The 26,425-nt window shown below is 41.3% G+C and overlaps 1 protein-coding gene and 1 non-coding gene across 4 annotated transcripts in view; both read left to right on the forward strand.

Annotated features, from left to right (window-relative positions):
• The first annotated feature begins 207 nt into the window (after nucleotides 1–207).
• AP1G1 (adaptor related protein complex 1 subunit gamma 1) overlaps nucleotides 208–26,425 on the forward strand; it is a 36,419-nt gene continuing 10,201 nt past the window's right edge. The window contains exons 1-12 of one of the 3 annotated variants that reach the window (XM_041400438.1): nucleotides 208–508; nucleotides 9,724–9,927; nucleotides 14,456–14,580; nucleotides 16,711–16,852; nucleotides 18,053–18,149; nucleotides 18,970–19,046; nucleotides 20,152–20,160; nucleotides 21,244–21,339; nucleotides 21,793–21,873; nucleotides 22,115–22,213; nucleotides 22,626–22,681; nucleotides 23,451–23,564. In XM_041400438.1, coding sequence (XP_041256372.1) covers nucleotides 9,727–9,927; nucleotides 14,456–14,580; nucleotides 16,711–16,852; nucleotides 18,053–18,149; nucleotides 18,970–19,046; nucleotides 20,152–20,160; nucleotides 21,244–21,339; nucleotides 21,793–21,873; nucleotides 22,115–22,213; nucleotides 22,626–22,681; nucleotides 23,451–23,564 — 1,097 coding nt within the window. In that variant the 5' untranslated portion in view covers nucleotides 208–508; nucleotides 9,724–9,726. The remainder of the gene's footprint in view (nucleotides 509–9,723; nucleotides 9,928–14,455; nucleotides 14,581–16,710; nucleotides 16,853–18,052; nucleotides 18,150–18,969; nucleotides 19,047–20,151; nucleotides 20,161–21,243; nucleotides 21,340–21,792; nucleotides 21,874–22,114; nucleotides 22,214–22,625; nucleotides 22,682–23,450; nucleotides 23,565–26,425) is intronic. The other 2 variants (XM_041400436.1, XM_041400437.1) reach the window with 2 other exon arrangements.
• LOC121334095 lies at nucleotides 24,962–25,048 on the forward strand. The gene has a single exon (XR_005952406.1). It is a non-coding gene; the product is annotated as a small nucleolar RNA SNORD71 (small nucleolar RNA).

A 26,425-nucleotide genomic window follows, 5' to 3' on the forward strand; every position in this document is an offset into this window, starting at 1 on the left:
GTTTACTGCGGCACACTGCGCTCCCCCCGTCGCCAGTGGACGTTTAAACAGTGCGAGATTCGGCGGGCTCGGAGCGGCTGCGCCCCTCCGGCCTCGGAACCCCTCGATCGCGGAACCGCGGACACGGGATACGGGTCCCGCCCGGCCCCGCCGTGGGGAGCGCGCTGCCGGGACCGGCCCGCGCGTGACGTCATCAGGGGCTGCCACGGTGCAGACGCACCTTTCCGTGTAAGACCAACCTCACGGGCGCTTCCGCCAAGAAAAGTAGTGCAAGCGGCATTTTCCGTTCCGCCGTCGGTGGTGCTGCGCCGCGCTCTCGCCGTCCCCGCCCCGTTCCCGCCGAATCCGGCGCTGCCGCGCTCCCACCCGCGGTCGGGAGAGCCTGCGGGGTCGCCGGGGCCGAGCCGGCGCGCGGATCCCTCCGCCTGCGGTATCGGTGCTGCGGCCGCGCCGCCGCCATTTTGAATGCCCGGCTCCGTCCGCCGCTGCTGCTGCAGGGACCGGCCTGGTGAGTGGGACCGGCTCGGGCCTCCGCTGCCCAGGCCGGGCATCCCCTGACCTCCAGGTCCCGCCGCCTGGGGCCCCGCGAGTCTTGGGGCCCCTGTCCGCCCCGAACTCCGCGGCTGGGCCTCGGCCGCCCTGTCCGCGAGGCCGCCCCTTGCCCTCTCGCCGCCTCTGTCGGCGCCGCTGCCTCTGCGCGGCTGTCCGGCCCTCTTCGAACTCTGCCCTGCGCCCCGGGGCGTCCTGCTCGGGCGCCGGCAGCGGTCCGTGCCTGCCCTGGCCGTTCTTTGCCGGGAAGACGGCGGTGCGGGTTCTGCCTCGGCCCCCGTCCCCGGAGCTCGGGGGCAGCGGGAGCGGGAGCGCGTACCTGAGGAGCTGCTTCGTGCTGTGGCCCGCTGCTGTCTGGGGAGAAGTCGGGACTTGTGCCCGTCCTTCTCTCTGTATCTTATTGCCTAGGCTGCACAAGCGGTCCGAGTATTACAGCGTCTGCATTACTTACCGTCCATGGGTTTTAATGGAAGCAGGAGATGTTCGGTCTGGCTAAATGTATTTGCAGTGAGCTGCTGTGTGTAAGGGCACCTTCAAGTCCCTTCTTCGAGTCTGGTTGAGTTCTCGCACCAGCTATAGGATAAATTGTAATTTATTTTACAGCAGACATTGTTTTTAAAGTTAACAGGTGGAACAGGTGTGTGTTTTATGGTGTTGAAAGTGATGTGTAAAAATGTCGTGCGAAAAATTTCAGTTTCTGATGCTTGAAATATTAACGGGACAGCATAGAATCCCAGTGGAACAATTTTGAAAGGATAAAAGTGTCACATGTGTGGCCAAAAAGTGTTTACTCCATAGTGGCTTAAACAGTAAAATATATGTGTCTTTTCCTCTATAAATGCAGGGGAATCCTTTAGGGATTCTCCTAGCACCCTACATTTAAAATGGCAGAGAAATTTGTGCTGTTTTGTTTCCCCATTTTTTTATTGTGATTCACTTCTGTGTGGTAGAGCACAACAGCTTTTTGTACCCGTTTCCCTGCTACCACTCCTCTAAACTACACTTGATATTTTTTTCCTTTGTTTGTTTGCATATCATATTCTGTTGCCAAATTCTTTCTTCTGTTTACTCGTGTGCTTTCTGGTGTTTGGCACAGGATTTGAAAACTTGTTGGGTACTTGAGAGCTGAATGAAGGCTGGAGATTTTGTGGGTTTTTTCTGAGAAGGTTGTTGTGAGCCCTTTCAGTCTTCTGTGCTGGGAGAAGGAGAGGAAAGGTATTTAAATTCCTGTTTCTTGAGAAGGGAAAAGTAAGTCTTGGTTAATTGTTTTGTGAAGGGATCCAGCTTTTGTGTTTCCAGTGTGTGAGATAACTTTCCGATTTCCTCCTTTTATGATTAAAAAAATCTTTTATTTTCTTCCTTTATTGTTGTGGTTTTTTTTTTTTTCTGTTCCTGTAACTGCTGATCTGTTTTCCTGAAGGTGGCATGGTAGAGGTGGAAAGGTCCTGTAGCACCTTTGTGGTGTCCTGTGAGGGATTAAGGGATGGCAGAAATGCTCTGATTCTTGGTGAGCAGCGTTTCGCTTGGCTGTGCGGTGGGACTGGCGAGTGTGTCAGTGGTGTGAGAAGGTCCTGGGCAGAGGCACGGGAGTGCAGGCTGGCTGTTCCCAGGCACGCAGAGCCCGCCCTGCTTAGTGCAGCTCAGGGCTGGAGCGGCCTGCAGATCTTTACTGCTGCTGCAATGATGGCACTCAGTAAAGCTGCTTACACCTCTCCAGGGTGAATGTTTGTGTTTGTGAGCTGGCCCTGTATAACTGCAGCTGATGGGTTGTTTGATCTCATTGCATTTTTTAATGATAGAGCAATTTCTTCTGAATGCAGGTGACGCTCATGTGTTCTAGATGATACTCAGCTGTTCTTTGGGGAAAGGGTCTGTTCTGCCGTGGTAGGAGCATTACTTCACTGGAGGAGTTTTGGAGTTAATTAAACATATGATGAGGCTGTAGCTCAAAAACCAGAGCTATAGTAATGTGAGTACAAGTGAATCTGCTGATATCAGAGCTATTACTGCAGCCTATATCTGCTATTTGGCAGAAATGCTACAAGTGAAATAAAAGATTATAACTTCCTAGGCCATTGCTGAAGTTATGTGGCCTGTTGTAAAGTTCATATTGATGAATGTAAAAATGTGGCATCTTGTCTTTCCTCTGGCATTAGCTAGGACATAGAAGGGTGTAGGGTTTTTTGGAGGTTTTTTTTTGTGACAATCTAGTGTCTCTTTTGTTGTTATTTCACGTTTAACTCTGCAGGAAAGTGAACAGGAAGTAAAATAGCCAGAGTACCTCATAGATTGAAATAGTGAGGAAATTAGAAGCAGGTGATAAGATAGTGTAGGTCAGTGGTGATTGAAGTATTGAAACAGAAGCCAGAAAATCTGGAATTCTGCTTGTATCTGTCATGGTGGTCAACTATATAGCTGTGCTGATTCTTCTTCCTACATTTTTTAGCCTCTAAAAAACAGGGAGATATTTATTTTCTTTTTTGACAGTTGTTGAGGTTAATGTTTGTACTGACTGGGAGCTCAGTGTGTCTTTTGAAGGCAGTTCAGGAGTTGCTGCATTTGGTGTATGTGTGCAGTTGTGCAGGAATGGGACGCCTCATCCAAAGTGCTGATTTGTGCTCTGGGACTGCTCCTCAGTCACCAGGGAGTGGGAAGGGGTCTGCAGTTTTTGGCAGTGGGATTGGGTGGGATCTGTGCAATGTCCTCAGTTGCTGTCCTGCTGTCCTGCCTCTCCTCTTCCTCTCAGCTCTTGAGCAGCACTGAGCCTTGCTTCTTGAATACTGTTGTGCTGCATTTCTTGTTGGTGGGTTTGGGTTTTTTTTTCAATATAACTAGAAGTGGGACCATCTCTTCTTCCAAGACTATTTTTAAACTCTTTGTTTTGGGATACTTTTTTTCTTATTTGACCTCCCCTTCTGTCCTCCAGCTGTCTCCACATAAAGCTACGTGTAACTGTGGTGCCTTTTCTTATGAGAATGCATTTTGAAGCTTCCTGCTGACTTAATTGTTTTCTGGTTTTCTGATGTTGCTTTCTAGTTCTCTGTTGCATTCAATAGCTTTTTCCTCATGAGAGATTGTCCCACTTAGCATGTTACATGGTTAGTTGCTCTTACTCTCAACTTGTTTGTGTTGCCTTTGCCCTTCTTGATGATGGTGGTGCTCCTTGCTTTGGTGTTTATTGTATAAATAGTCATAATAATTTCATATTTACTGTTATCTGTATAAATATTGATAATACGAGATCATATACTAATATCTCTTCATTTGTTGATACCCTCATTTCTAATTGGAGAGTATGTTTTTAGTTTTACTGCTAATATATTTTTCTTTTTAAGTGTCTGATAGAAGTGGGAAGCCTTCTCATAGCAGTGAGGAGTTGAAGCCATCAGTGTTGGGTGTCAGCACTGCAATTACTCCTTTCATGGAGTCTGGACAGATCCTCTGCTCTTGTGTGTACTAGGCTGGATTCAGTTGCACCTAAGCAAGTAGTGGAGTTCTGCTATTGATTTCATTTGGGAGTTTGGTCTGGCTTTAGTTGTGTAACTTCCCAAAAGCTGGGGTTCCTTGAGGAGTGTGATTGCTTATGCATGTGTTGGGGTGGAACAGCTGGAGTTGTGTGTTTTAGATGTGTTTGAAACCTATGCTGCTTCAGGCTTGGGGTGTGTACTAGACAGAACCAAGTTCAGAAATGCTACTTACATGAAAAGCTGTAACTTGGTGTGTATATCACCACAACTGAAAATACAGACCATTTCCCAAACAGTAGATCTGTGAATAATTTCATTAATTTTGATGGCCTTTATGTCTTAATGTTTCCAGAATGCAAGGCTAAATAATAATGGAATGTTAAAATGTTAAATGTCTGATAATTTGTCCTAAAGAAGTTTTAAAACAACTGTTAATTTTTAAAATTTTATTGTCTTAGAAACACATAGGATATTTTAGACGTAAGCTAACATTTCTGAATAGTTTCCAGAGGACATGTTCTCAACTCAGTGTTTAAGGACTATCCTTTGTCTTTACTCTGCAATTCCTGATAGAGGAATAAGGCTTAACTATAGCACTTGAGCATTTTCAAGGTGGGTTTTGGTAATATTAAATTAAAATTAAAGGTGTGTGTTGTAAATATAAAAGGTGACCCATCATATTTGAATGTGACTGTATTCTAAGAGAGACTTCTGGTAAAGGTCTGTACTCAAATGTTTTTGGTACAACGGCCTGTTGAATAAAATCTTTAACTTTCAAACTTGACAAGCTTCACTAGTAACAGATCATAAAGAGGAGAAAACTGATTTATCAGTACAATTTAAATGAAAACTAAATGGTGTAATACATGAAGATTTTTGTTGGTTTTTTTGGGTTTTTTTTTCACTTCTGTACAGTAGGAATGAGTTACACAGAGAGAGAGAATGCCTTTTTATTAGTTCATGGGAACGATTCCTGAATAGCAGAGGGAGCAGGATTACTGAGGCAACACCTTTCCTAGTCGCTGGATTTCAGGAAAGAAGCTGGAATTCTGTTTCCTAAGGAACTTAAACACCAGCCACCTATACAACTTGAACTAATCTGAATTAGGTATCTGACTCTCTCAGAAGTTTGGATCTTGATAGTATGTTCTTCTAAGGAGCAAGGATTTGAAATTAGAAGAGGGAAAGCGATCTGATAAGGCTGAAGAATTCTGTGTGCAACACTAGCACATATTGTAAATGTTAACTAGTAGGCTCTTTTCAAGTATTCAGAAATCATCCCTCATTTTTGGAGCGTGTAGTTAGCAAAGAAACATGAAGGAAACTCCTGTTTTCAGCCCAAGGAGGAAAGAGGCAACAGCTTCTACAAACTGCCTTGTCGTTTATGTTGATGTGCAGAGAATAAAAGGATGTGTTTGTGCTGGTGAAAAATGTTAACTAATCCTGAAGAACAAGATTTGCTACTTTGGAGGAAGTTCTAAGGAGCGCTTAGGCACCAGCTAAAGTGAAGCTCCACTGTCTGCTGTTGCTAGATCATACAGTTATCCTCCCATTGTTGCAGTAAAGGTCTGTTGGCATTATAATAGGCTTAGGAATTGCTGAGACTAGGTAAATGTTAATCTTTTCTGTAATGTTTCTCAATTTAAGTGTTCTCATGTCCAAAGTTTCTTCTCATCTGCAATAACTACTGCTTATGCTTACTTGAAATGTCTGAAACTCAAAAATGTGATGAGGTTTCCAATGTATTAGCATGCTGAAAAATCTTAAAGTCACTGAAGGCAAAGAACAGGTACCTGATGCAAGAATTTTTGATATTAAGAGAACATTTTATTGTGGAGGGGAAGAAAACACAGTATGCTACATTGCATGGGAATTACACTGTCTTGAAATACTGGAAGAGTGTACACAAGAAGAACTTGAGTTTCAAGTATAACATGTATAGTGATTTGTGAGGGGCAGATACTATTTTACATAGATGGGTGCAAAACCTTTTATATGGGATGGATTCAAAGCTGAATGATTTGATATTGACTAAAAAAGAAGTATGTAGTTGCAGCACAAGGCTAGAAGTGCCTTTTCTGAATATTGGAAAATAAATCACAGCTCTGTCTTTTGTCCTTTTGTAACCCTCCATCAGAGCAGTTCTGAATTTTTCTGTTCTCACCAGGCAGGAAGTGGGTGTGTGAGATACAGTTGCTCTTAGTCCTTCAGGTTAGGCTGTCTGTGTAACTGTGTTACTTGTTACACAAGTGAGAATAGCAGGAAGACTCAGAAATTGGTTTTTGGGTCTTACTCATCAGTCCTTGCTTGCTGAAGTGCTGGTTCTCCTTGCTTTCCTGTGATTGTGAAGTGAGGAGAAAAAATAATCTTTACAGTGTGCCTTGCTAATTCTTTATTTATGCAAGGGCATTTGTAAATACTGACTACTTTTTTCAGTATCTGCATGATGTTAGATCTTCAGTTTGTTGTCATTTTACCTGCCTTCTTGGTGAGACAGGAAGTCCTGCCTAAACACTGGAGAAGGGTGAAAAAAAGTATTCATAAAAAGTTGTATTTCACATATATAGTAACGTTGTTGAATTCTGTTTTTCCATTGACCAAAACTATTTAGGCAGTATTTGCTTTTATTTTCTGTTGTCCAGGGCCAGGCTTAAGATGCTGAAGCCTTCCATTGGCATACCTACCGAAAGTTTTTGGTCCACTGGCAAGGGAAGGAGTGGGCTTGTTCAAGTCACAGGCTGCAGATATCAGTGTTTAGCAGTTTATAAACCTTCAGATACAGAGGGAGAACAAAACAGCTTGTGGTATCAAAACAATTTGTTGGCAAAACTCAGTTTGTTTGCAGGTTATGTATTAGTGTTTCAAAAACTTTGTAAAGAACACTTCCTTTAAAATAAAGGAGTCGGTCATGGTTGTAATAGCTAGACTAGTAGTAGCCACTGCTTATCTTCTCAGGAACAGCAGTGTTGTAGATAAGCTTAATGAGGATGCAGAGCCATAGCATAAGTGTGGGTTCATGCTGGAGTGAACCTTTCACCTCTTTTGCAGTCCAGCTGAGGTCTCCCAAAGCCACATGTTCTCAGTGCTGTCTGTCTATGCACAAGCCAGACTGATGTGTCTGGGGACTGCTTGTGGGAGGAAGGGGGCAAGCTGTTTTTTGGTGCACTGTGCCTGGAATGCTGGTGTGAACACAGTGGAAGGACTGGACTCACCTTTTTCAGCATGAGCCTGCACATGAGGGATCTTAGTGATTATGAAATTATTGCCTATGGGCTGCAGAGGAATATTTCTGCCGTAGCACTTTTATCTTTGTAACTTCTGCCCAATTTTCCAACAAGAATGTGGCGTATCGAGATCAATTTAGAATTATGTGGTATGTGTGTATAGTAGATGAGTTTAGGCTTAAAAATTCAGCACTTAACATGGACAGTTGCCACCTAGGAAAGAGATTTTACAATACTGTTGTGAAAAACACAAGCTGAGCACTTTACTGCAGTCAAAACTCCACAGAGTGTTACCAATTTTCAGGAAAATAATAGGCAAAAAAATAGAAGGCATTTTCTATAAATACATCAATATTGCATCTACCCCTTAAGTGCTACGTGTAGCATATTGCTTTTCTTCCCCTATTGTATTTGCAGGCGACTCCCGTGGCAGGGAGGAATGATGCATCTGACTCCATGTTCTCAGAAGGCTAATTTATTACTTTATAATACTATAGTATATTAAAGAATACTATACTATACTAAAGAATACAGAAAAGATACTTACTCAGTGCTAAAAAGATAATAATGAAAACTCTTGACTCTTTCCAGAGTCTCGACACAGCTTGGCCCCAGTTGGCCAGTGAGTGAAAACAACTCGCACTGGAGACCAATGAGGCAATCACCTTTGGGTAAACAATCTCCAAACACATTCCACACAGGAGAAGCAAATGAGATAAGAATTGTTTTCCTTTTTCTCTGAGGCCTCTCAGCTTCCCTGGAGAAAAATCCCGAGCGAAGGAATTTTTTCAGAGAATGTGAGTGCCACATTCCCCTTGAGAAAGGATGCAGAACTGTATTACATGCAGGCATGGCAGCAAAGGTAGTGGTCATGGAAGGGCTTGTTCTGGAGAAGGATTTCTTACTTCTCCGGACTATTTCTGTTATGCTTGTTAGTGCAGCATGAGTGCATAGCAGCCATTAATTTATTCATATCACAGTAATGTGAGGAAGTGTTGTGAATTCTCATGGAGAGACAAGACAAGAGTAAGGATTAATGTGTCCAATAGTCTTGATCCTACACATGTCAGCATTTTGGGACAAAGTTTCCTTATGCAGGAAAAATATCTCTTCCACTTTCAAAACTGAATGCTTTGTGTCTCTGTAAATCCAAGCTTTTTAAAGTGTGAAGATGGGGAACTTAAATATGAGGAGTCTACATGGTTTGGCTGAAGAGGCCTAGTATATGTATGAGTTTGTAATCGGGATTGGAGCTGCCTTTGTCTGGCTTACTGTAAGGCCACCTTTACTTGTACATGCATCTCTCTCTGCTTTTCTGCAAGCAGAGAAGTCCCCTGTTAGCTCTGTGTCCCAGACCTCTGTTCAGCGGTATCATGTAAGCCAGTTAAGTGCAGCACCTGAATGCACATCTTTTTCTTATATGGCAGTGCTTAAACTGTATGACACAGTGTTCCGGGGGAATGGTGACCCAGACAAAATGTGTGGCAGATTGGCATGACAACTTCTTACAAGTTGGTCTGATACCTTAACAGAAGGGCTCAGTTGTGTTCCCAAGCGTGCATGAAAGAAGGCTGTAAAGATGTTTATATAGTCTGAGGTCCCTGAAAGTTGGAAGTCAGCTTTGGTGAGCATGAACTAAAAAGTTCAACTGTTGAACATAAATCCTAAAGTTTGGATTCTGTTTGACAGCCACTTTCCTCTTAACAGGAACTTGGCAGACTGAATTGCTCTGTGGGTCAGATGGCTCCATCAGTATTCCATCTGATGAGGTGAAACAACTCTGTGTTCTTGTATACACCTTTCATACCCGTACTGACAGGCAGTAATGTCACAGGCTTGTTTGTTTCAGAAAGGGTTGTTCTAATTGGGGTGTAATAAAAGGGTGATGTAAACCTGATTATTTTTATTTGAGGCAGGATTCTCTGAAATATCCACACACCTAAGACTGCTCTTCCATTTGCTTTTCTGCTGACTTCCACACTTCTAAGAAGTGTGTATGGCACAAGTTAGCGGGATTTTTGGAAGCGTGGCCATCTGAAGCACTTAGATGAAATCTTGTGCAAGTTGTTAAATAGAGTTGTGTTTTGTAGAGGATTTCTGTTCCAAGCTGTCACGATTCTGGATCAGTTCTCTTTGGAGGCTGGCTTTTCTGGAGAGAGGCAGATGATGTGAATATGAGAGTACCTTGCAGAGTGCTGTTTCTACCTGTTTCAGGCAGGGAGCCACATTATGTTCATTTGACAGCTGGCTCAAATTGGAGTTATTCTCATTTCTAATATTCTGGAAGAGCAGATGTGACGTACAGTGAAGTCCTCAGGTTCCCAAGTTTACTCTTAGCCATGCTACTCAGGTAGCCTACATTTCTTCATTCTTTTACTTACATAATTGTGGAATAAGAAAGAAAAAAGAATACACGGAAGTGTGAGATCATTATGAAGCCTTTAGAGACAGTAACAGTTTTACAGACCTCTTTCTTCTCTCAGAGGATGCCAGCCCCCATCAGACTGCGGGAGTTGATCCGGACCATCCGGACAGCAAGAACCCAGGCAGAAGAGCGTGAGATGATCCAAAAGGAATGTGCTGCTATCCGGTCATCCTTCCGAGAGGAAGATAACACATACCGATGCAGAAATGTGGCAAAGCTGCTGTATATGCACATGCTGGGATATCCTGCACATTTTGGACAGGTAGGTTAAAATTTCGTGCCTTTTGTGCATAAGCCAGTCTGTCTTCTGTGTTTTGGGCAAATTAACTTGTTCAGAGCATTCCTAGGTGCAGTTCTGCTGCCCTTTGGGATGTTTTGAGGTCTGTTTTCACATATGTTCTGAACCTATGTTAGTTAGTTTAGATTTCATTAGTGAGATTTGCTGTTTGGGGCTTACATATTTTGTTTTGAAACTTGAGGTTAGTCTGCTTTTGCCATACTGTCTCCTCCTCACCATCCATGTTTCTGCTGGGCAGTAGTGCTTAAACCACAGTCCAAGACATAGGGATGTTTTTAGATTGGATCAAAATAGCACCTTGGAGTTCTGTCTCTGAAAAATACCACATACTTCAAAGGAGGTTCTATACCCATTTCTGTATGAAGTAATGTATTTGAGACAGAAAAGAGCTGGTCTGTTCCTGGCAGTCAGAAGCTGGTGTTCTTTGTCCCCATCTTAATGAGATGACGTGGAGAATGCAGGTGTGAGTTTTCCATCTCTTGGCTTATCTTTGAAGTGCTATTTTTGACTAATTTTGATTGAAAGGGAGAAGGAAGTTGGAAGCTCTTGATCTACAAGGTGTCCCTCAGGTTAGCTTTGCTTGGTCTTTGGGGCATAGTCAGTTTTGCTCAGAAATCAGTAAGTGTCCTGTTAGTAGTAATCTAACCTAGGTCTTCAATAAAGCTTAAATCAGTCAAATTGTTGTATCCATTCAAGTAGCTTCATGTCTTGTGTGTCTGTCCATTTGTGGTTGAATTTACCAGTCCTAATATGTCTCAGTGAAACAGTAAGCTCAAACCAGTGAAATCAAATTGCACATAGTTAGGATTAGTGAGTTTGGGCTCTGCTATAGCATATGAAGTGCCTCATCTTACTTCTGTATTACTGGATTCTTCTCTCAGGGTAAAGAGTTTTGAAAAAGAGCAAGTGAAGTTGTGTATTGTTCTGTTCTTAATGCTTTTCATAGCTGGGCTCTCTGGTCCAAGAGAGAAACTTCCTGTCACAAAAATTAATTGTCTTGGAGCCTTAAGAATAATGAAAAGTGTTATAAAAGTGTCATCTAGAATTTCAGCATTTGGCCTATGTTAAGGACATGATTTAAATTTCGTTCTTCTATCTTGTTGCTCAAGTACTTAATCCCATCCAAGGAAGATTATAATTTGCCATTTAGTTTAATGATTTGATTTACCATTACTAAGTAAATTTGCTAATTTACCATTACTAACTAAAGCATAAATTTTCATTTTCTGCTTTGGTTAGTAATGGTAAATTCATTAGTAATGGTAAATTTCACTAACTTCACATTAGTGAAAGAAAGCTAAAGCAGATTGTTCAGTATCTGTTATTGCCAGGCTTGCTACATCTTAGAGGACACAGTCTCAAGCTACGTCAGGGAAGGTATAGATTGGATATTAGGAAAAGAAATTTCACTGAAAGAATAATAAAGTACTGGAATGCTCTTCCCAGGCAGGTGGTAGAATCACCATCTCTGGATGTGTTTAAAAAAAGACTGGACATGGCACTTGGTGCTATAGTGTAGTTGAGGTGTTAGGGCATAGGTTGGACTTGATAATCTTAGAGGTCTCTTCCAGCCTCACTGTTCTGTGATTCTGTGATCCTGAAAAGAAGAGTCTGTTCTGACTCTTTGGAGAGCAGAGTACTTCATTCAGTGCCCTTGGTTCTCTTGTAATTTATCAGTTGCATTTTCAGGAGGGCATAGGGCCCAGTGCTGAAAAGGGTTTTGACAAATATTCTGCAAGAGAGTGAGTTAGAGACCTTTGCATGTCCTTAACACTTACTACTGGAAGGAATCTTTCAAAGTGCTACTGTTGTATAGGAGTGTAGTTTGTGTGAGCTGGGGACCTGTTGAGGACACAGGCTCTTCCAACAGTGGAGTCTTGCAGATACATAGTCCTGCAATGTAGACAGTAAGCTTCTGAGGATGATAGGTATATATGCAGGAAAGATGTTTTGCTGAAAAGCAGGAGAGCCACAAGTGGTGTTACAGTCTCTCTTGAAGCTGTAAGCAGACAGCATCTAACAGTGTGGGTAACCAGGAGTGAGTGGTTGATCTACTTCTGTCCAACCCAGGGCTCCTCAGCTTTGGCCTGGGATATCTTGTACACAAGTATGAGAACGAGCCTGTGTTCAGCCAGTGCATGCTGTCTCCTGAGCGTGTGCAAAGGCCGTTTGTGCAAGTATAGAAGTCGTCGGACAGCCTGGACAAATGGTCAGATAACTTTATTATTGTCATTGTTTCTATTTGAAAAAAATTCCAGTTGGAAGAGTGGCTATGTCTGTAAAAGTTGGGTCAGTTGTAGTCTGGTTACATGCCAGTAGTATCTGTTACAGTAGTCATGTAGCAGATTTTAATGTTCCTTTGAATGAAATGGGTTTAACAGTATCAAGATTTTTTCCACTAATTACACCTAGTAAGAGCTTCAGCTGATCATGTTTCTTAGCATTGCTGTGAATTAATCCAGTTTGCATGTTCTTCTGTACAAGTGAAGCAAGAACTCATCAGCCTTTCATGGGGTAAATTTCACTAATATATTTTAAATTCAAAAGTACTAGAAATGTACCTTAGAGTGTCTGTTGCAGTCATCAGTTTTCTTATGCTCTTCCTCAGTCATTCATCTTCTGCCTTCATTGGCTCTTACTCTGTAGCTTAGGTGTCACCAATTTTATGTTGTGCTTTTGCTGAGGATTGTATAAGTATCTCATAAACCCAGGAAAGAAGGTTGTTTCAGAGGTGCATTGTTCTTTTACAGAAAGCACTGGAAACATGAGAGCTTGATATCTAGTGGTCTGTACGTTATCTGTGGCTGATCTTGGGCATTTGGGTGAATTCAGTTATCTTTGCAGAGGACTGGTCTTATTTTTCAGAGGTGTTTATTCAAGGTTTTCATCCCATTTAACCTTGCAGACTGAACTCAATTTCTTTCAAGCCTTTTCTTTCCAATTTGTCATCCTTGCACTAGCTGGGCTTTCACGTGTGAAAACAACGTCAACAGTTGAGTGTGTGTTCTAATGCCATGTGGTCATGAGAACTTGCAGGACTGTGACTAGGCCATAGAACTTTCCTTCTCTGGCACTTCAACTTAAATTTTCTTACCAATATACTGTGCAACTTCACTCTTGTTGATGTGTGTGTTGCTTGCATCTCACCTGTTCAAGCTTCTGTCTAGCTGGAGCCATGAATCCCTTTTCCTGACACCTCGTAACTTTGCCTGTGCATGCCCCCTTTGCTATGGATCTGTTGCCAGTTCTGTCTGACCCCGCCTCAGACCTACTGTGTATGCTTATTTGCTGCCCCAGCTAGTAAAGCAGACTTACAGAAATTGTTTGTGAGGGATAGATCTCTACTTCCCAGGAAAGTAGACACAGATTATGGTGGATTAGTTATCTGTTACAGAAAACTATTTTAGTGGATAATAATATCAGAATACCTCTGTGGTGGATGGTATTTGTTTTTCAAAGTGTCAGATGTAAAAATGAGCTGGCAATTAAATTTCAAATTAGCAGAGTGCAGGTGGAAACGATGTGTGTTGCCTTGGGAATCTCTTCTGTGCTATTGATCACAGTTGCTATTTTTACATGGGGAAAGGGAAACTTGTAGTGGCTAGAATGCACATGATTCTGGTGTTCCAGAGATTACAGAGAAGTGTAAAAATGTAACTATCTCTGACAATCTACTTTTTACCTAGCTAGCAAGTTAGTTACAGATCATAATAAACACAACGTGGTTTTAGAGTCATAAAATCCTAGAATGGTTTGGGTTGAAAGGTCATCTTAATTCCAACTGCCATGGGCAAAGACGCCTGCTAGTCCAGGCTGCTCCAAGCCCAGTCCAGCCTAGCCTTGAACACTTCCAGGGACTCAGGGGCTGCCACAGCTTCTCTGGGCAGCCTGTGCCAGGGCCTCACCATGGTCACAGCCAAGAATTTCTTCCTAATATCGACTTAAACTTGCCCCTTTTTCCATTTGAAGTCATGACTCCTTGTCCTATCACTACATGTCCTTGTTTTGGCAGCTTACAGAGCATTGATCCTCTTCCTAGTAGATAAATGGAATCTTTTAAGTTTAGTTAAAAAGTTTCATGTGCATATGAAACATAACTCATGATCTAGATTTCCAGATCTTTACTGTTTTGTGTTTCCTGATGTATCTTTCCTCTCTGTCAATGTGCTATCATTTACTTTTGTGATCTGACATTAACCAACATATCTGGTATATCTGAGGTCATGGAAGACCATCAGTGTCTGGCCACTTCAAGGCACCGGAGCTGCTAACGACCTTCCCACTGGCTTTGTTGGAGCTTTGGGCAGGTCATTTAATCTTTCTTGGTTTTCCATGTCACCAAAATGGAAACTGAATACACCTTTAAAAGTGCACTCTGAGATACATACGTTACTACACATCAAAATTCAAACTGTTTCTTCTCTAGCTAAGAAGTAGTTTTTAAGCTAATTATGTCTTTTTTTTCTTCTTTTTTTCCTTTTTTTTTTTCCAGTTGGAGTGCCTCAAGCTTATTGCGTCTCAGAAATTCACAGACAAGCGCATTGGGTATTTAGGTGCCATGTTGCTGCTGGATGAGAGACAGGATGTTCATCTTCTTATGACCAATTGCATCAAGAAGTAAGGGTACCACCTCTCCATCAAACCATGATTTGAGGTTTCAGTATCAGAAAGTATCCTTCTGACAGTGATACTTAGAGTATTTTAGGGTTTTTCCCTTGTGTTAGAAAACTGGTGCCTTGAAATTATTGTATGCTGTTGACCATAATAAGACTGTTGCAGTAGTGCTCTGTATTGGGCCATCCTGTCTAGCTTCTTTAGTGGGAACAGAATAAAATTGCATTGGTTTTGAAGAGGCATATGTAGCAAGCAGCACACCTCCTATGTGTGTTTGCTTCTGCTGACAAGCTCTGAAGAGTTGTCAAGGAACAAGGCTATGTATCTTGCTTTCTTTTTAAGATCTAATGGTCATGATGAATAGTTTTCATTGGAAGCAAGGCAGCAGCTTGGGGTGTGCTGTCATTTTGCTGAAACCAGACAAGAGGGGATGGGAATGACTATTTTTTTAATACTTCTCTCAGCAAAGCAATGTTAAAGTGGGACTTTCTTACATCATAGTTTAGTGGTGACGATGAGTGTGTTTTCTTTTCAAGATGGATTGGAGCAGGTATGGAACAGCTGGGTTCTGGTTGACCTACCCAAAGGTTGTGTGTGGTGTACCTGTTTTTATTATTATGTACTATTAGCACCTAAGTCTCTCAGATATTAGCAAGTAAAGTATTGATCTTCAGTTAGACTGTGGCCTCAGAGTGCTTTAAAAGAAACTGGACAAAGCTGTGGGCCTGAAGATCTGCTAACTTTGAACGTAGCGTCCAGAAGACAAGATTTTTGTCTAAAGATCTTTCATTGAAATGCTTTACCTGTGAGGTGCTTCCATTAGAACCAGGCTGCAGGTTAACAGCTCTTTTCATTGTTTATGCTACAGTGAATTTGGTAAGGGTGTAATGAGTTGGAACTGGCAATGGGTCAGATGGAAGCTGAGCAAAAATGGTGGACAGCTTCCTACCATCTCCTGGGTTGTATATTTCTTTCTGCTTCAGCTTCTATATCTGCCATTGTGTCTTGCTTTTATCTAGCTGTTAAGGGATTTTTTTATGGCACTGTTTTTCACTGTTTCATAGCAAGACCCAGATTTTTGAGATGAGAAGGAAAGCAACCTCTTGAAGCATGTAGTTGTGATACAGCTTTATATAGCTGCCAAAAAATTGTTAAAGGAAGGAAACAAAAAAACCAACCTATTTAGTAGTATGTGCTACCTGTTCCTTCGTCTGCATGATGCCATAACTGCTTCGTGTGACAACCAGGAAACTGTCCTTGCATTCCACACCTCTTGTGTGTTTGGTTCAGAACCACTTCTTTCCCCAGCTCTTCCATCTTGCAGTCCCCAGCTCCCCTTGCCTCCCAAACCAGGAACTGGTTTTTTTACTTTCTTCAGCATTGAATCCTGGGTGCTGTGGCAACCTTAGTACCAAACACAGAGGAAAAGTGGTGTAGAATTTGAATTTCAAGGCTGTTGGGATTGCCATGTAGAAGCTATGTCGTCTTGTGCTTAGTGTGACATTGAAGCTAGCCTCATGAGTAGCATCTCCTGTTAGGTAGTTTAGCTTTTTAGTGACCACTTTTCACAACTTCCTTAGGTATGTGAATAGGAAAATTTGCTAAACAGAATTCTTGTATGAATTATTTTCAAGGTGTGTGAGTGGTGGGGTTTGTGGTTTTTAGTCAGGATAGAGAATACTTTTACACAGATTTTTCTATACTGTTTGGTTTTTAAATGCAGAAGCTAAAGTCTGTTGTAGAACATCTTTAAACTGGGACAGCCCACAGTGTCACTGCTGGTCTGTACTTTGCATGCAAGTTCCAAAGCTAAAATCATTTGAAATGGAATTCTGTATAGTCTTCCCTCTTCTCAGCTCAATCCCTGGATACCCTGATAGGTCAACCTGATAGTTATACCAAGTATTTTATCTTTTTAATTGAGGATTCTAAATAAAATTAGATGCAAACCCTGTGGTACATGTACTCAAAGCTTCCATTGCTCCCAAGTCATGCTCCCACAGAGCTGTGAATCCAGAAAATTCTTTTGGGCCATGTGTTGCTGGATAGATGACTCTAGCTGTAGATGCCCTTTTTTTGTGTATTCAATTTCTGTGTGTGCATGCTGATTGACTTTTTTGTTCTCCTTTACAGTGACCTTAATCACAGCACGCAGTATGTGCAGGGGCTGGCACTTTGTACTCTTGGCTGCATGGGTTCCTCAGAAATGTGCAGAGACCTTGCAGGAGAGGTGGAAAAGCTCCTCAAAACTTCCAATTCCTATCTTAGGAAGAAGGTACTTCAGGAAACTTTTGAATACTTTGTTATGGATTAAAAGGCTAGATTGATTGAACACCTCGCTAATATCTGGAATATTAGATGACTGAGATCACACTAAGTGAATATTTTCCCAGTGTGCAAGACGTAGCTCAAAACTCCCTGAATGTTAATAGCAGGAATGTATGTAAGCCTCTAGAAGATAAGCCTCCAATTGGCAAGGCAGTTGCTTTTATTTTTCTACTCTCTCCCATAATGTTATTAGTGGTAATGTGAACATTTGCCCCCTCATGGACTCAGCCTCAAAATTGACCAGTTTGATTTATCTTCTCGGATAAGAGAAGACTCTGGTTATTAACAGTGCCGGCTGGTATCAGAAGATTTGAACCTATTTGATGTCTTCTGTTGGTGATGGTAACAGTAGTATGAGAACTAGAAGGGTTAAGGTTTTGAAATGGACAAACACTTATAAATTGTCTCATTTCTGCAGCAAATGTGCCATAGCATCAGCAAAGTGTGATTACCCCTATTCTTTTAGGTTTATTTATTGATAAGTCTTGGCGAGAGTGTGAAGCAGTAAGATTTTAGGAAGAGATGCATTGTTACTTCTTTGTCTAGTGCTGGATCTAGAGAGAGTTTGGAGAGAAAGCAATGCTAAGAGGTCTTGCTGTGTACTGGAAAGAGGGACTTGACAGTCAAGCAATTGCAAGGAATAGTGTCTCCTGTTGCTTCTCCATCCTGGAAGAAATAGGCATGTGTTTTGTCAAAAAACCCTGGAAATGTAGTTTTATTTCTCAGAGTACCCATCACCTGCAGGAGGAAGTTGTTTTTCGGGGAAGGAGGGAAAGTAAATAAGCCATAATTTTACAGTAAGTCTAATTATTTGTTTCCAGTGCATTATCTCCTTCCCAGAAAGAGGAAGGCAGGCTGAAGTAGCCCTATTAAAGGCAGAGCTGCTTTGCAGATAACAGCACTTCTTATGTGAATAATGTAAAAATGAACCATTGCTAGGGGGAGTACTAGTTTGTAGTTCAGTGCTCTCCCTTTATTGAACTCTCTTTTGGAATGCTGTTGAGTGACACTTAAAATAGAGAGATTGAAAAATGTGCCAGGCCTTTGTTTATCATACAGATTGTTATAGTTCCCACTGTGCTAGGTATTCCCAAAATAGGTATTGTTGTCATTGCAGTGTGTACTAACAAGTGTTTCTCCTATCCAGGCAGCACTGTGCGCTGTTCATGTCATCAGAAAGGTGCCTGAACTTATGGAAATGTTCCTGCCAGCCACCAAAAACTTGCTGAACGAGAAGAACCATGGTAATAGCTGAGACTGTTCTTAGCAAGGCTAGGCCATTCTCTAGAGGATAGTGCATTTGCAACCTAAGCCTTTTGTTTGGAGGGAACTTTAGAGGTGTATTTGTATGATTTTTTTCTTTCCATTTCTACACAGTGAATGCAAATGTCATTTAGAAGGAAGAGATGTGTATGACTCTGCTAGTCAACAGGACTTTAACATAGGTGACAAAAGGAACTCTTTCATTGTGTTTTGATACACTTCAGAGTGGGTGACATAGGAAAGTTTGATTTTTATGCTGTACACTGCCTAAAGTGACTCTTAGGTTTGGTGGTATTATTTTTGTGTAGTGTTTCTTTAAATGGAGTTCTGAGGCCTCCTGAGGAAGGTGACAGAAGGTCAGCTAGGCAACCCAAATCAGAAGAGAAAATCAGGAAGTGTGAGGAACTTGACACCCACAATGCAATTAACACATGTCCTTCTGGAGTCTTAGGTTTGTGTAGAATCATAGAATGGTTGGACTTAGAAGAGACCTTAGAGGTCAGTAACCCAACTATGACCATTACTGTATGTTTAGTATGTGAGTTTCTGCAGACCAAATCCAATTTATTTCCTGCCTTGGCCTTTAAATGCAGCTTTAAGGCAGGAGCACATTGCTATCTGCTTTCCCTTGGGCACAGCTGCAAGCACAAGTATCTGTAGTGCTAGATATGATATCTTGAATTAAAAAATGTTTTTAAATGATTTCCTGTTGTTTTCTTGTGATGTTTATCAAATGTCTGGAGCCAGTGGAATGATGTCAAATGGAGATACATTATTCTTTTCCCCCTCCCTCACCTTTAGGTGTTCTTCATACATCAGTTGTCCTCCTCACAGAGATGTGTGAGAGAAGCCCAGACATGCTTGCACACTTTAGAAAGGTAAGTGTGAACTGGTAATATTGCAAAGTTAATAATAATGGCCTTCTAGTAAAATCCTTACAATTGTTTGGTTGAATAATTTAATGATACTGTCTGTTTGATAATTTATTTATTTTTTTAATCATTAAGTGTGGGAATTTCGTGTGTATCTAGGCCTAATCCCCTTCAGTAAGTGGTTAAGTTACAAACAGTCAGTCTTAAGATTGTGCAGTATAAAACTCATCCTAGAGTTAGATTTAGTTGTCTTTGATGGTCCCTTAGGTTTTTCCTCACTCCTTCTATCTAATTGCATGGTGACACTGGAATCACAAATGAAGTAAGCATAGAGAGTAAGATGAAAAACTGAAGCTTATACCAACACCTGAATGCCTTAACCACAGCCACACAGTTATATGCACTCAGTTCAAAAACACCAGTCTAAATTCTAGTTGTATAGATACCTCATGACTGATGTATACTACACTACACAATTTTCCATTTTAATTTAAGGGTTTGAGAATCAATGTCATTCTTCTTCCTCTAGTTAGGAATGTTTGCTTCCCATCACCCTCCTGACTTCCTGATGTTGTTTGCTCTAATTTGCTGTGTTATTGCCATGTGAAAGACGACCGATAGAAGAGCATTTGAAAATTGCCTTGATTGTCATTTTAAATTCTTGATCAAAGAAGGAGAAATTGAACAAAGTTGGTAGAACAGAGCAAGCCATTTGCTCCTCTGAAAAGTCTTAAAGGCGTTGTTTATTTGCATGCCCATTTACTTTCTTCCTTGACTCATCTGTATCATTAGAGATTTAAAACTGTACATTCTTTAGTGCATCTTAGCATTTTGCCATGTATTTTCCCTTGCCTTGATAGTAAATTTCAAAGCGGGAAAAGAAGTTAGATGAGGTTCATTTTGCAGGTACCATCCTTGCTACTAATTGCTTGGTTAATGTGATAGTTGTGAAAAGAGAGAAGAGCTGAGTGCACAAAATTTTGTTACTAGGGCACTCTTTCTAGCTATTTCTTGTAGTTGTTATGCTGTGAATGGTACAACATTGACCTATCCCTAATGCTTGCTTTGTCTGTTTTGTCCCTTTTGTCTGTTTGGAATCCTGCTGAGTTAGAATGAAAAGGTAAGAGTTAATTTTTCTAGATGATGCATGTTTGCCTTGAACCTGTAGATGTTTGTCCCTTGTGAGGCAGTACCTCTGAATGACACAGCTGTGATTGATGCCACATGCTTAGATAATCTGTTCTTGTCTAATGCTCTTTGTGTGTTGGTCTTGTCACTAAACCTCCACATCCATGGCAGCCCTGAATCTCAGTTGTGGCCTTCTGCAAACATCGGCCTGCTTTCCTCAAGCTTTCCCTCATTTGAGGAATACTTTATAGATTTTTTTTTTTTTTTGTGCCTGTGCAAGTTGTAGCCCTGGGCTTTCTTCTTACCACAAACTGGGCTCTGTGTTTTGTCTGAATCATGGGGCAACTTTGAGTGATTCCCAGAAAGGAGCAGGACAGACAGTTAACTGCCTTTAAGAGGCTGTAAAGGCTTTCTGTGCTGCAAAGAGCTACCCAGTCCAACTGCAGTGCTGATAATCTTCATGGGTGTAATTTGTATTCCAGAAGATGCGGGGAGGGGTGGGGGGGGTTGGCCCTCAACCAGTCTCCATGGCTGTAATGTTTCCCTTTGTTCTGTCCTCAGTCCTGATAATTCACACATGTTGGAAGGCAAAGCAAACATGAATAAGGATTCCAGCAATGCTCCACTTGTCTGCTACTATGTCTGGAGGGAAGATGTTGCAGCACCCTTCCGTTCCCTCTTTAAGGCAGATACAGGAAGTTCAGGGTTAATTTTGTGTGTTTTATGAAATGCATGTTTTCAGAGGAGTTTGTAGTTCCTGAAAAGCAAAGGTAGGAGCAAAAGGAGATGACAGGGAAACTAGGCTGTTTTTCTTCTTACACTATACCACAAATGTAGATTTACTACTTTGAAGACACAATATGGTGCTCTGGTCCCAGCTTAACTGTTTCTAGTTGTGTCCTAGCCAAGCTGTAGGTATTCATACAGCATCAGCTCTAGGTGTGCAGGTTGAATTTTGCAGAAGAATCCAGAGACTGACTTGCTTTCAAATACAAGATTTGTTCTTGGACCTGTGCTTCAAAGCTGGGATCTGGGAAACAGCAGTACCCTAATAGGACAACTCTCTTCTTCACAGCTTGTTCCCCAATTAGTTCGTATTCTGAAGAACCTTATCATGTCTGGATATTCACCAGAGCATGATGTGTCTGGGATCAGTGACCCCTTTTTGCAGGTAAGAACTGATGCAAACAGTGACTGACAGCTTTCATTCTAGGACTGTGTTTTGAGCCTTAGGTGTGACAAGGTGGTTACCTGTGTTGATTTTAAGGCTTTTTTGGTCTTCCTTTGAGCTGGTTGTGCAAATGCTGTTCATCTGCCCTAGTGAATGACACCTGCCTTAGTTTAACCAGCAGTTGTAGTGTTGTCATGTTATGTGACAAAAGAGAGAAGCAGCACTTACTGATTTTTGGAAGGTTGTGCCTGGTGGAGAGGGGATGCTGAAAGGTTCTGGCTAGTGGGAAGAAAATAAGCACAGCAGAAGCCTGTTCTTGTTGATAAAGTTCTTACCTGGCATAAGCATTTTGCTTAAGAGTGGAAATCAGCAGCTTCTTTTGCTTTTTTGCCACTATGATGCCAAATCAAGCACTGCCATCCAAGCTTTTCTTTGCTTTGTTTTATAAAATAGGTACGAATCCTGCGGTTACTAAGAATTTTAGGGAGAAATGATGATGATTCTAGTGAAGCAATGAATGATATACTTGCACAGGTAAGGTCTGCAAGGTTGAAGATTGGTTTAAACTTTCTCTTAGTTTCTTAATAATTTCGGTTCTGCAGCACTGAGGATACAGCTGCTTGCCATGCTAAGTGAAATTTTGTTGAAAGAGATGCATGTTCACAAGTGTGATGCTGTTTTGTAGGGGTTGGTTATTTTTGCTGCCTGTTCTGCAGAAGAGCACAAAGGGGATCTGCTTTGAATGCATTCAAGTTATTTTGTTTCCCTTCTCCAGGTTGCCACGAATACAGAAACAAGTAAAAATGTGGGAAATGCCATTCTCTATGAAACTGTGCTGACTATTATGGATATAAAATCTGAGAGTGGCCTGAGAGTAAGTTGCCTTTGCTATGGCCTTTGTTTTTTTCCTAGGATTGTATTAGAGTAATTTGTGTGGAGGACATGAAGCAAGATTGCTTCACCATAACACAGCTCTGCATCTGTCTCTAGATAACTTTGTAACCTTTGCAGAAAGGATGCTTGTTTTGGGGGAGAGAAGGTGTTTGGGTTTTTTTAAAATAACAAAAATTAAAAGGCAAAATTTCCTGCAGAGTGCATGTCCTGAGTGCAACTGAGAGCCTGTGATGCATCCCTTAGCATTTCCTCTGCTTAGGCAGCTTCTAGAGCTCTTTTTGGCTAAGAACTGCAATGCTAGTTTTGACGTGTTGCCTTTGAAGTCACCATGAAATGATGAAGATAACCAGCAGCCCTTTTAGATCATTGACCTTCCCTAACTCTTTCTGCAGGTCTTAGCCATTAACATCCTAGGCCGTTTCTTATTAAACAACGACAAAAATATTAGGTAAGTTGTACAAAGTGTGTTTTGACAACACCCAATTTAAAATGTGTGAGAAACAATTACACAAAGATGATGCTGAAGTAAAGCTTTCCAGGAGATCATGTTGGGATCACTGCTCTTGGGGTTAGTGTGGCTGTTGAGCTTGCTTCTTTCTTGGTGCGTTCTTTTCTCTATGCAGATCTTATCTGTGGTCTTGCCCTTCTTAGTTGATAAGTTGTTGTGTATGATCTATTTCTCAACATGTGATTTCTTAATCAGGTCCACATTTTTTCCTGTCTTGTCCCAAGTGGTCTGTGGTGCTATTCGTATCAGAGTTGGCATTGGAGATCTGATAAATTAGGCAAAGACTGATTTTTCTGGTTGTGTGCTGGTGGCAACAAAGGAGTTTAGTTCTGCTCTGGTCACTATTAATCAGATGTGGAATTGCTGAAACTGTTAGGATTGAATACCATCTCCAAGCAGTTGGATAGCAAATCATGATACGGGTTCCAGACTCTAGCCGTGGAATTTTTACTGATGCTAGTTTGAATGTAAGATCTGCAGAGGTGCTTGCTTGTCTAGACAGCAGTGTTGTTAGGCATGTTACAATTTAGTGTGGTAGGTCACCTGTGAAGGTAGGTCAGGAAGTCCCCTACAGGACATTCATTACCGAGTGCAAGAGAATCCTATTCTGTTGCAAGATAAGACTGGGTTTGGGGCAAGGGGACAGTGTCTGTCTATGGAAATTAAATGGCTACTGTCAGCTACTGATGACCTTATGTCCTGTTTGCAGATATGTAGCTTTGACGTCATTGTTGAAAACTGTGCAGACAGACCATAATGCAGTACAGCGGCACCGAAGCACCATTGTGGACTGCCTGAAGGATCTCGATGTCTCCATTAAAAGGTAATCAATCAGATTGTCAGTGAAACAGACTCTTGAGGTTGACAGTCTGTGGAAAATGAGCAGAGCTTAGGGGAAAATGACAATAATCCTGGGGAACTGTAAGTGAGACTACTGTGAAGGTATAATACGGTTCCATAATTCAAACAAGATAATGAAGATGTACTTCCATCTTCTTTGGAAAGCTGCTGTTAAATTTCATGGGGAAAAAAGAAATTCTGTCTGCCTGAATTTTTCCAGAATACAGTATCAGTTGGAGATTAGATTTGTGTGCTCTCAGCAAGATGGAATGCCTCTGTGCACTATGATTATGATCAAAGTTACTCTGGTGTGCTCCACGTTGCTTTTCTTTCCCAGATGAACGGGCAGTGCCATGTTGTCTTGGAGCAGTGTTAAGCCATGCAAATAATGTATTCTTAGATGTATTATGGAGTAGTAGAATTCAGACTTCACAAACTGTTTAAGCAATCAGTTAACAAACCAAATCCTTTTGTCATTCTTGGTGTTCATTTGTCATTCAAATAGTGGTGTGTTGTTGCTTCTCTAGGCATTGGGAAAGTTTGCAACCTTACTTCTCACCAGAGAAATACTTTTTGTGTTGTACTTTGTCTCAATTTTTTCCAGTTTTCATTACTTCAGTTATGTTCCTTTTACTCACGATAGTGACTCCCTCCTGTTTCTGTCACTCATGGAAGTTCTTGAACTGTATGGTCTCGCTTTGCACAGCGTATGTGTAAGGCTGCTCTTCTAAACTGAGTCTTTCAGCCTCTTGATTCCTTGTTCTTTATTTCAGAACTCTCCTCCTCTTCATTATTCTTTCTGTAACTGGGTTGCAAAGCAAGGTCTGGGCTCAGTGCAGTATACAGCATGCAGTGTTGGGGACAGCAGCATTTTTCCTGTTGTATTTCATAGAATCTCTCTGCTACAGGTCGGAATTTCACAGAGCACTCATCATGTGAATATACCTTCAGAATTGTTCAACCTCTTCCATCTGCTCAAACTGATTAGATACACCACAGATCCTCGTTCTGATAGTCATTCTTCAAACTTATGCCCATCTTTGAATCAGCTGTAGATTTTTTTAACAGCTCTTCTCAGACTGTGTGTAAAACAGGAAAGAAATTGGATTTGTCTTGCTTCTGAAACTTACTTTGAACTGCTGTGTACTGGGTATCATGTAATCTCTTTTTACAGTTGCAATCTATCCCAAACCACAAATTTGTATCTTAAATGCTCAGCAAGTCAGGCTGCCATTGCTGTGTGGTGTCAGAGCCAGCATGGGGCTCGACTGTGGAACAGCAGAGCCTTATCTAGATTATGGGTAGAAGGCAACAAAAACATTTTATTGGCGCCTGCTAGGAAAACACAGGTATGCTACAAACAACTGAGCTTCATGTCTGAGTGCTGTTGGAGGATGAAGCCTTTGAGTGATCCATCAGCAGAGCACAATGTTGCCATGCTGACACTCGTGCTGCTGACAATGCACTGTCTTCATTGAAGCATTATATTGAATGAATATATGTCAGAGTCCCCAGGCAGCAGGCTTCAAGGACTTGAGGGACTTGGTTTTGGTTATCTGAAGCATGGCCTGTGCTCATCATCTTGTAACTAATGCAGTTCATATTTGGTCCATGTAGTGTAATTCAGAATGGCTTTGCCATTTAATTAAAGTATTTTTTCTGCTTGATTTGATTAAACTGCATGCTTAAGAGTTTGTGACAGGAATGAAACATGTAATATGACTGAAGGTAAGCAATTATGTGCTGCGATAAATGCCTGGCATGAAGACAACATTGTATTCCTGCACAGCTGCAGTATTGATGTATCTGCTATAAAGTGACTGAAATTTTAAACATAAACATGGAAAACTTGTAACCCGGTAGGGACAGGTGTAAGGGAGTTGGGAACTAGTTGGAAGGATGGAAACAGTTCTAATAATGGTATAGGTCATCAGCTAAAAACAGATTTAAATGTTAAAAGGTAGCAATTTAGTTTGGTATTTCCAGCCTAATTCTGAATATCTCTATATTTTTTCAGTCCTTGGGTACTAGCTGGGTAAAAAGCAAAGTAAGACATTTACAATTCACCATTCTGTAAAAATCCTTATTATAATAACTAGGAAAATGTAGAGAAGTAGTGCTGTCTAGATGTTCTCAGATTCTTGAGAACAAATTGTGTGTGCCCAATACCACATTAAAATTCACTCAGGGTTATTTAGCGAGCCTGTTTTAATGCATTTGAATACAGCTGTTGCAAAGTTGTGCAGAAATCAATCACATCTGAAGTTAGTAGTCTTCATTCAAAAAAATGGCAGAAGAATGAGAGACCTGTGCTAAAGTCAGCTACAGAAGCTTCAAATAGAAGGGCCTGGGAGTAGCTTCTGAGCTCGCAATGAGCACAAAAAGGAATAGCAAGGAGATAGTACTCTGACTCGTTGTGGTGTCAGTGCATCTGTGGTGAGGAGGAATGAAAAATATCAGGGTAGATTTGGGTTCTAGAAATCTTGTACTACAGTATAAGAAGCTTTACTGTGTCCAGTTTATTCAACTGGATACAGTAAAGCTTCTCAGTTAATATTTTAAATCTCAACTACATTTGAATATCTAATATATGGAATTGGAAATAGGTCTGTTCTGGATCCCTGAAGGTGGAGAAAATATGCTGTGGCATGCTTTAATTGTTAACAGTTGTGTGTCAGAAATGACCGCTATTCAATTACACTTGGACAGTCAGATTTTAATGTTGGACTCTGGCTGCTGAAAGATATTGCTAGCCTTAAGCTATCTTTAACATATGGATAGGTGGATAGGTGTTTCTAGAGCATCCCGCTCCCCCTTAATGTTTTGGAGAGTGGATGTTTGTCT

The sequence above is a fragment of the Onychostruthus taczanowskii genome, unplaced genomic scaffold (assembly GCF_017590055.1).
Source record: "Onychostruthus taczanowskii isolate IOZ18803 unplaced genomic scaffold, ASM1759005v1 scaffold18, whole genome shotgun sequence".
NCBI lineage: Eukaryota > Metazoa > Chordata > Aves > Passeriformes > Passeridae > Onychostruthus > Onychostruthus taczanowskii.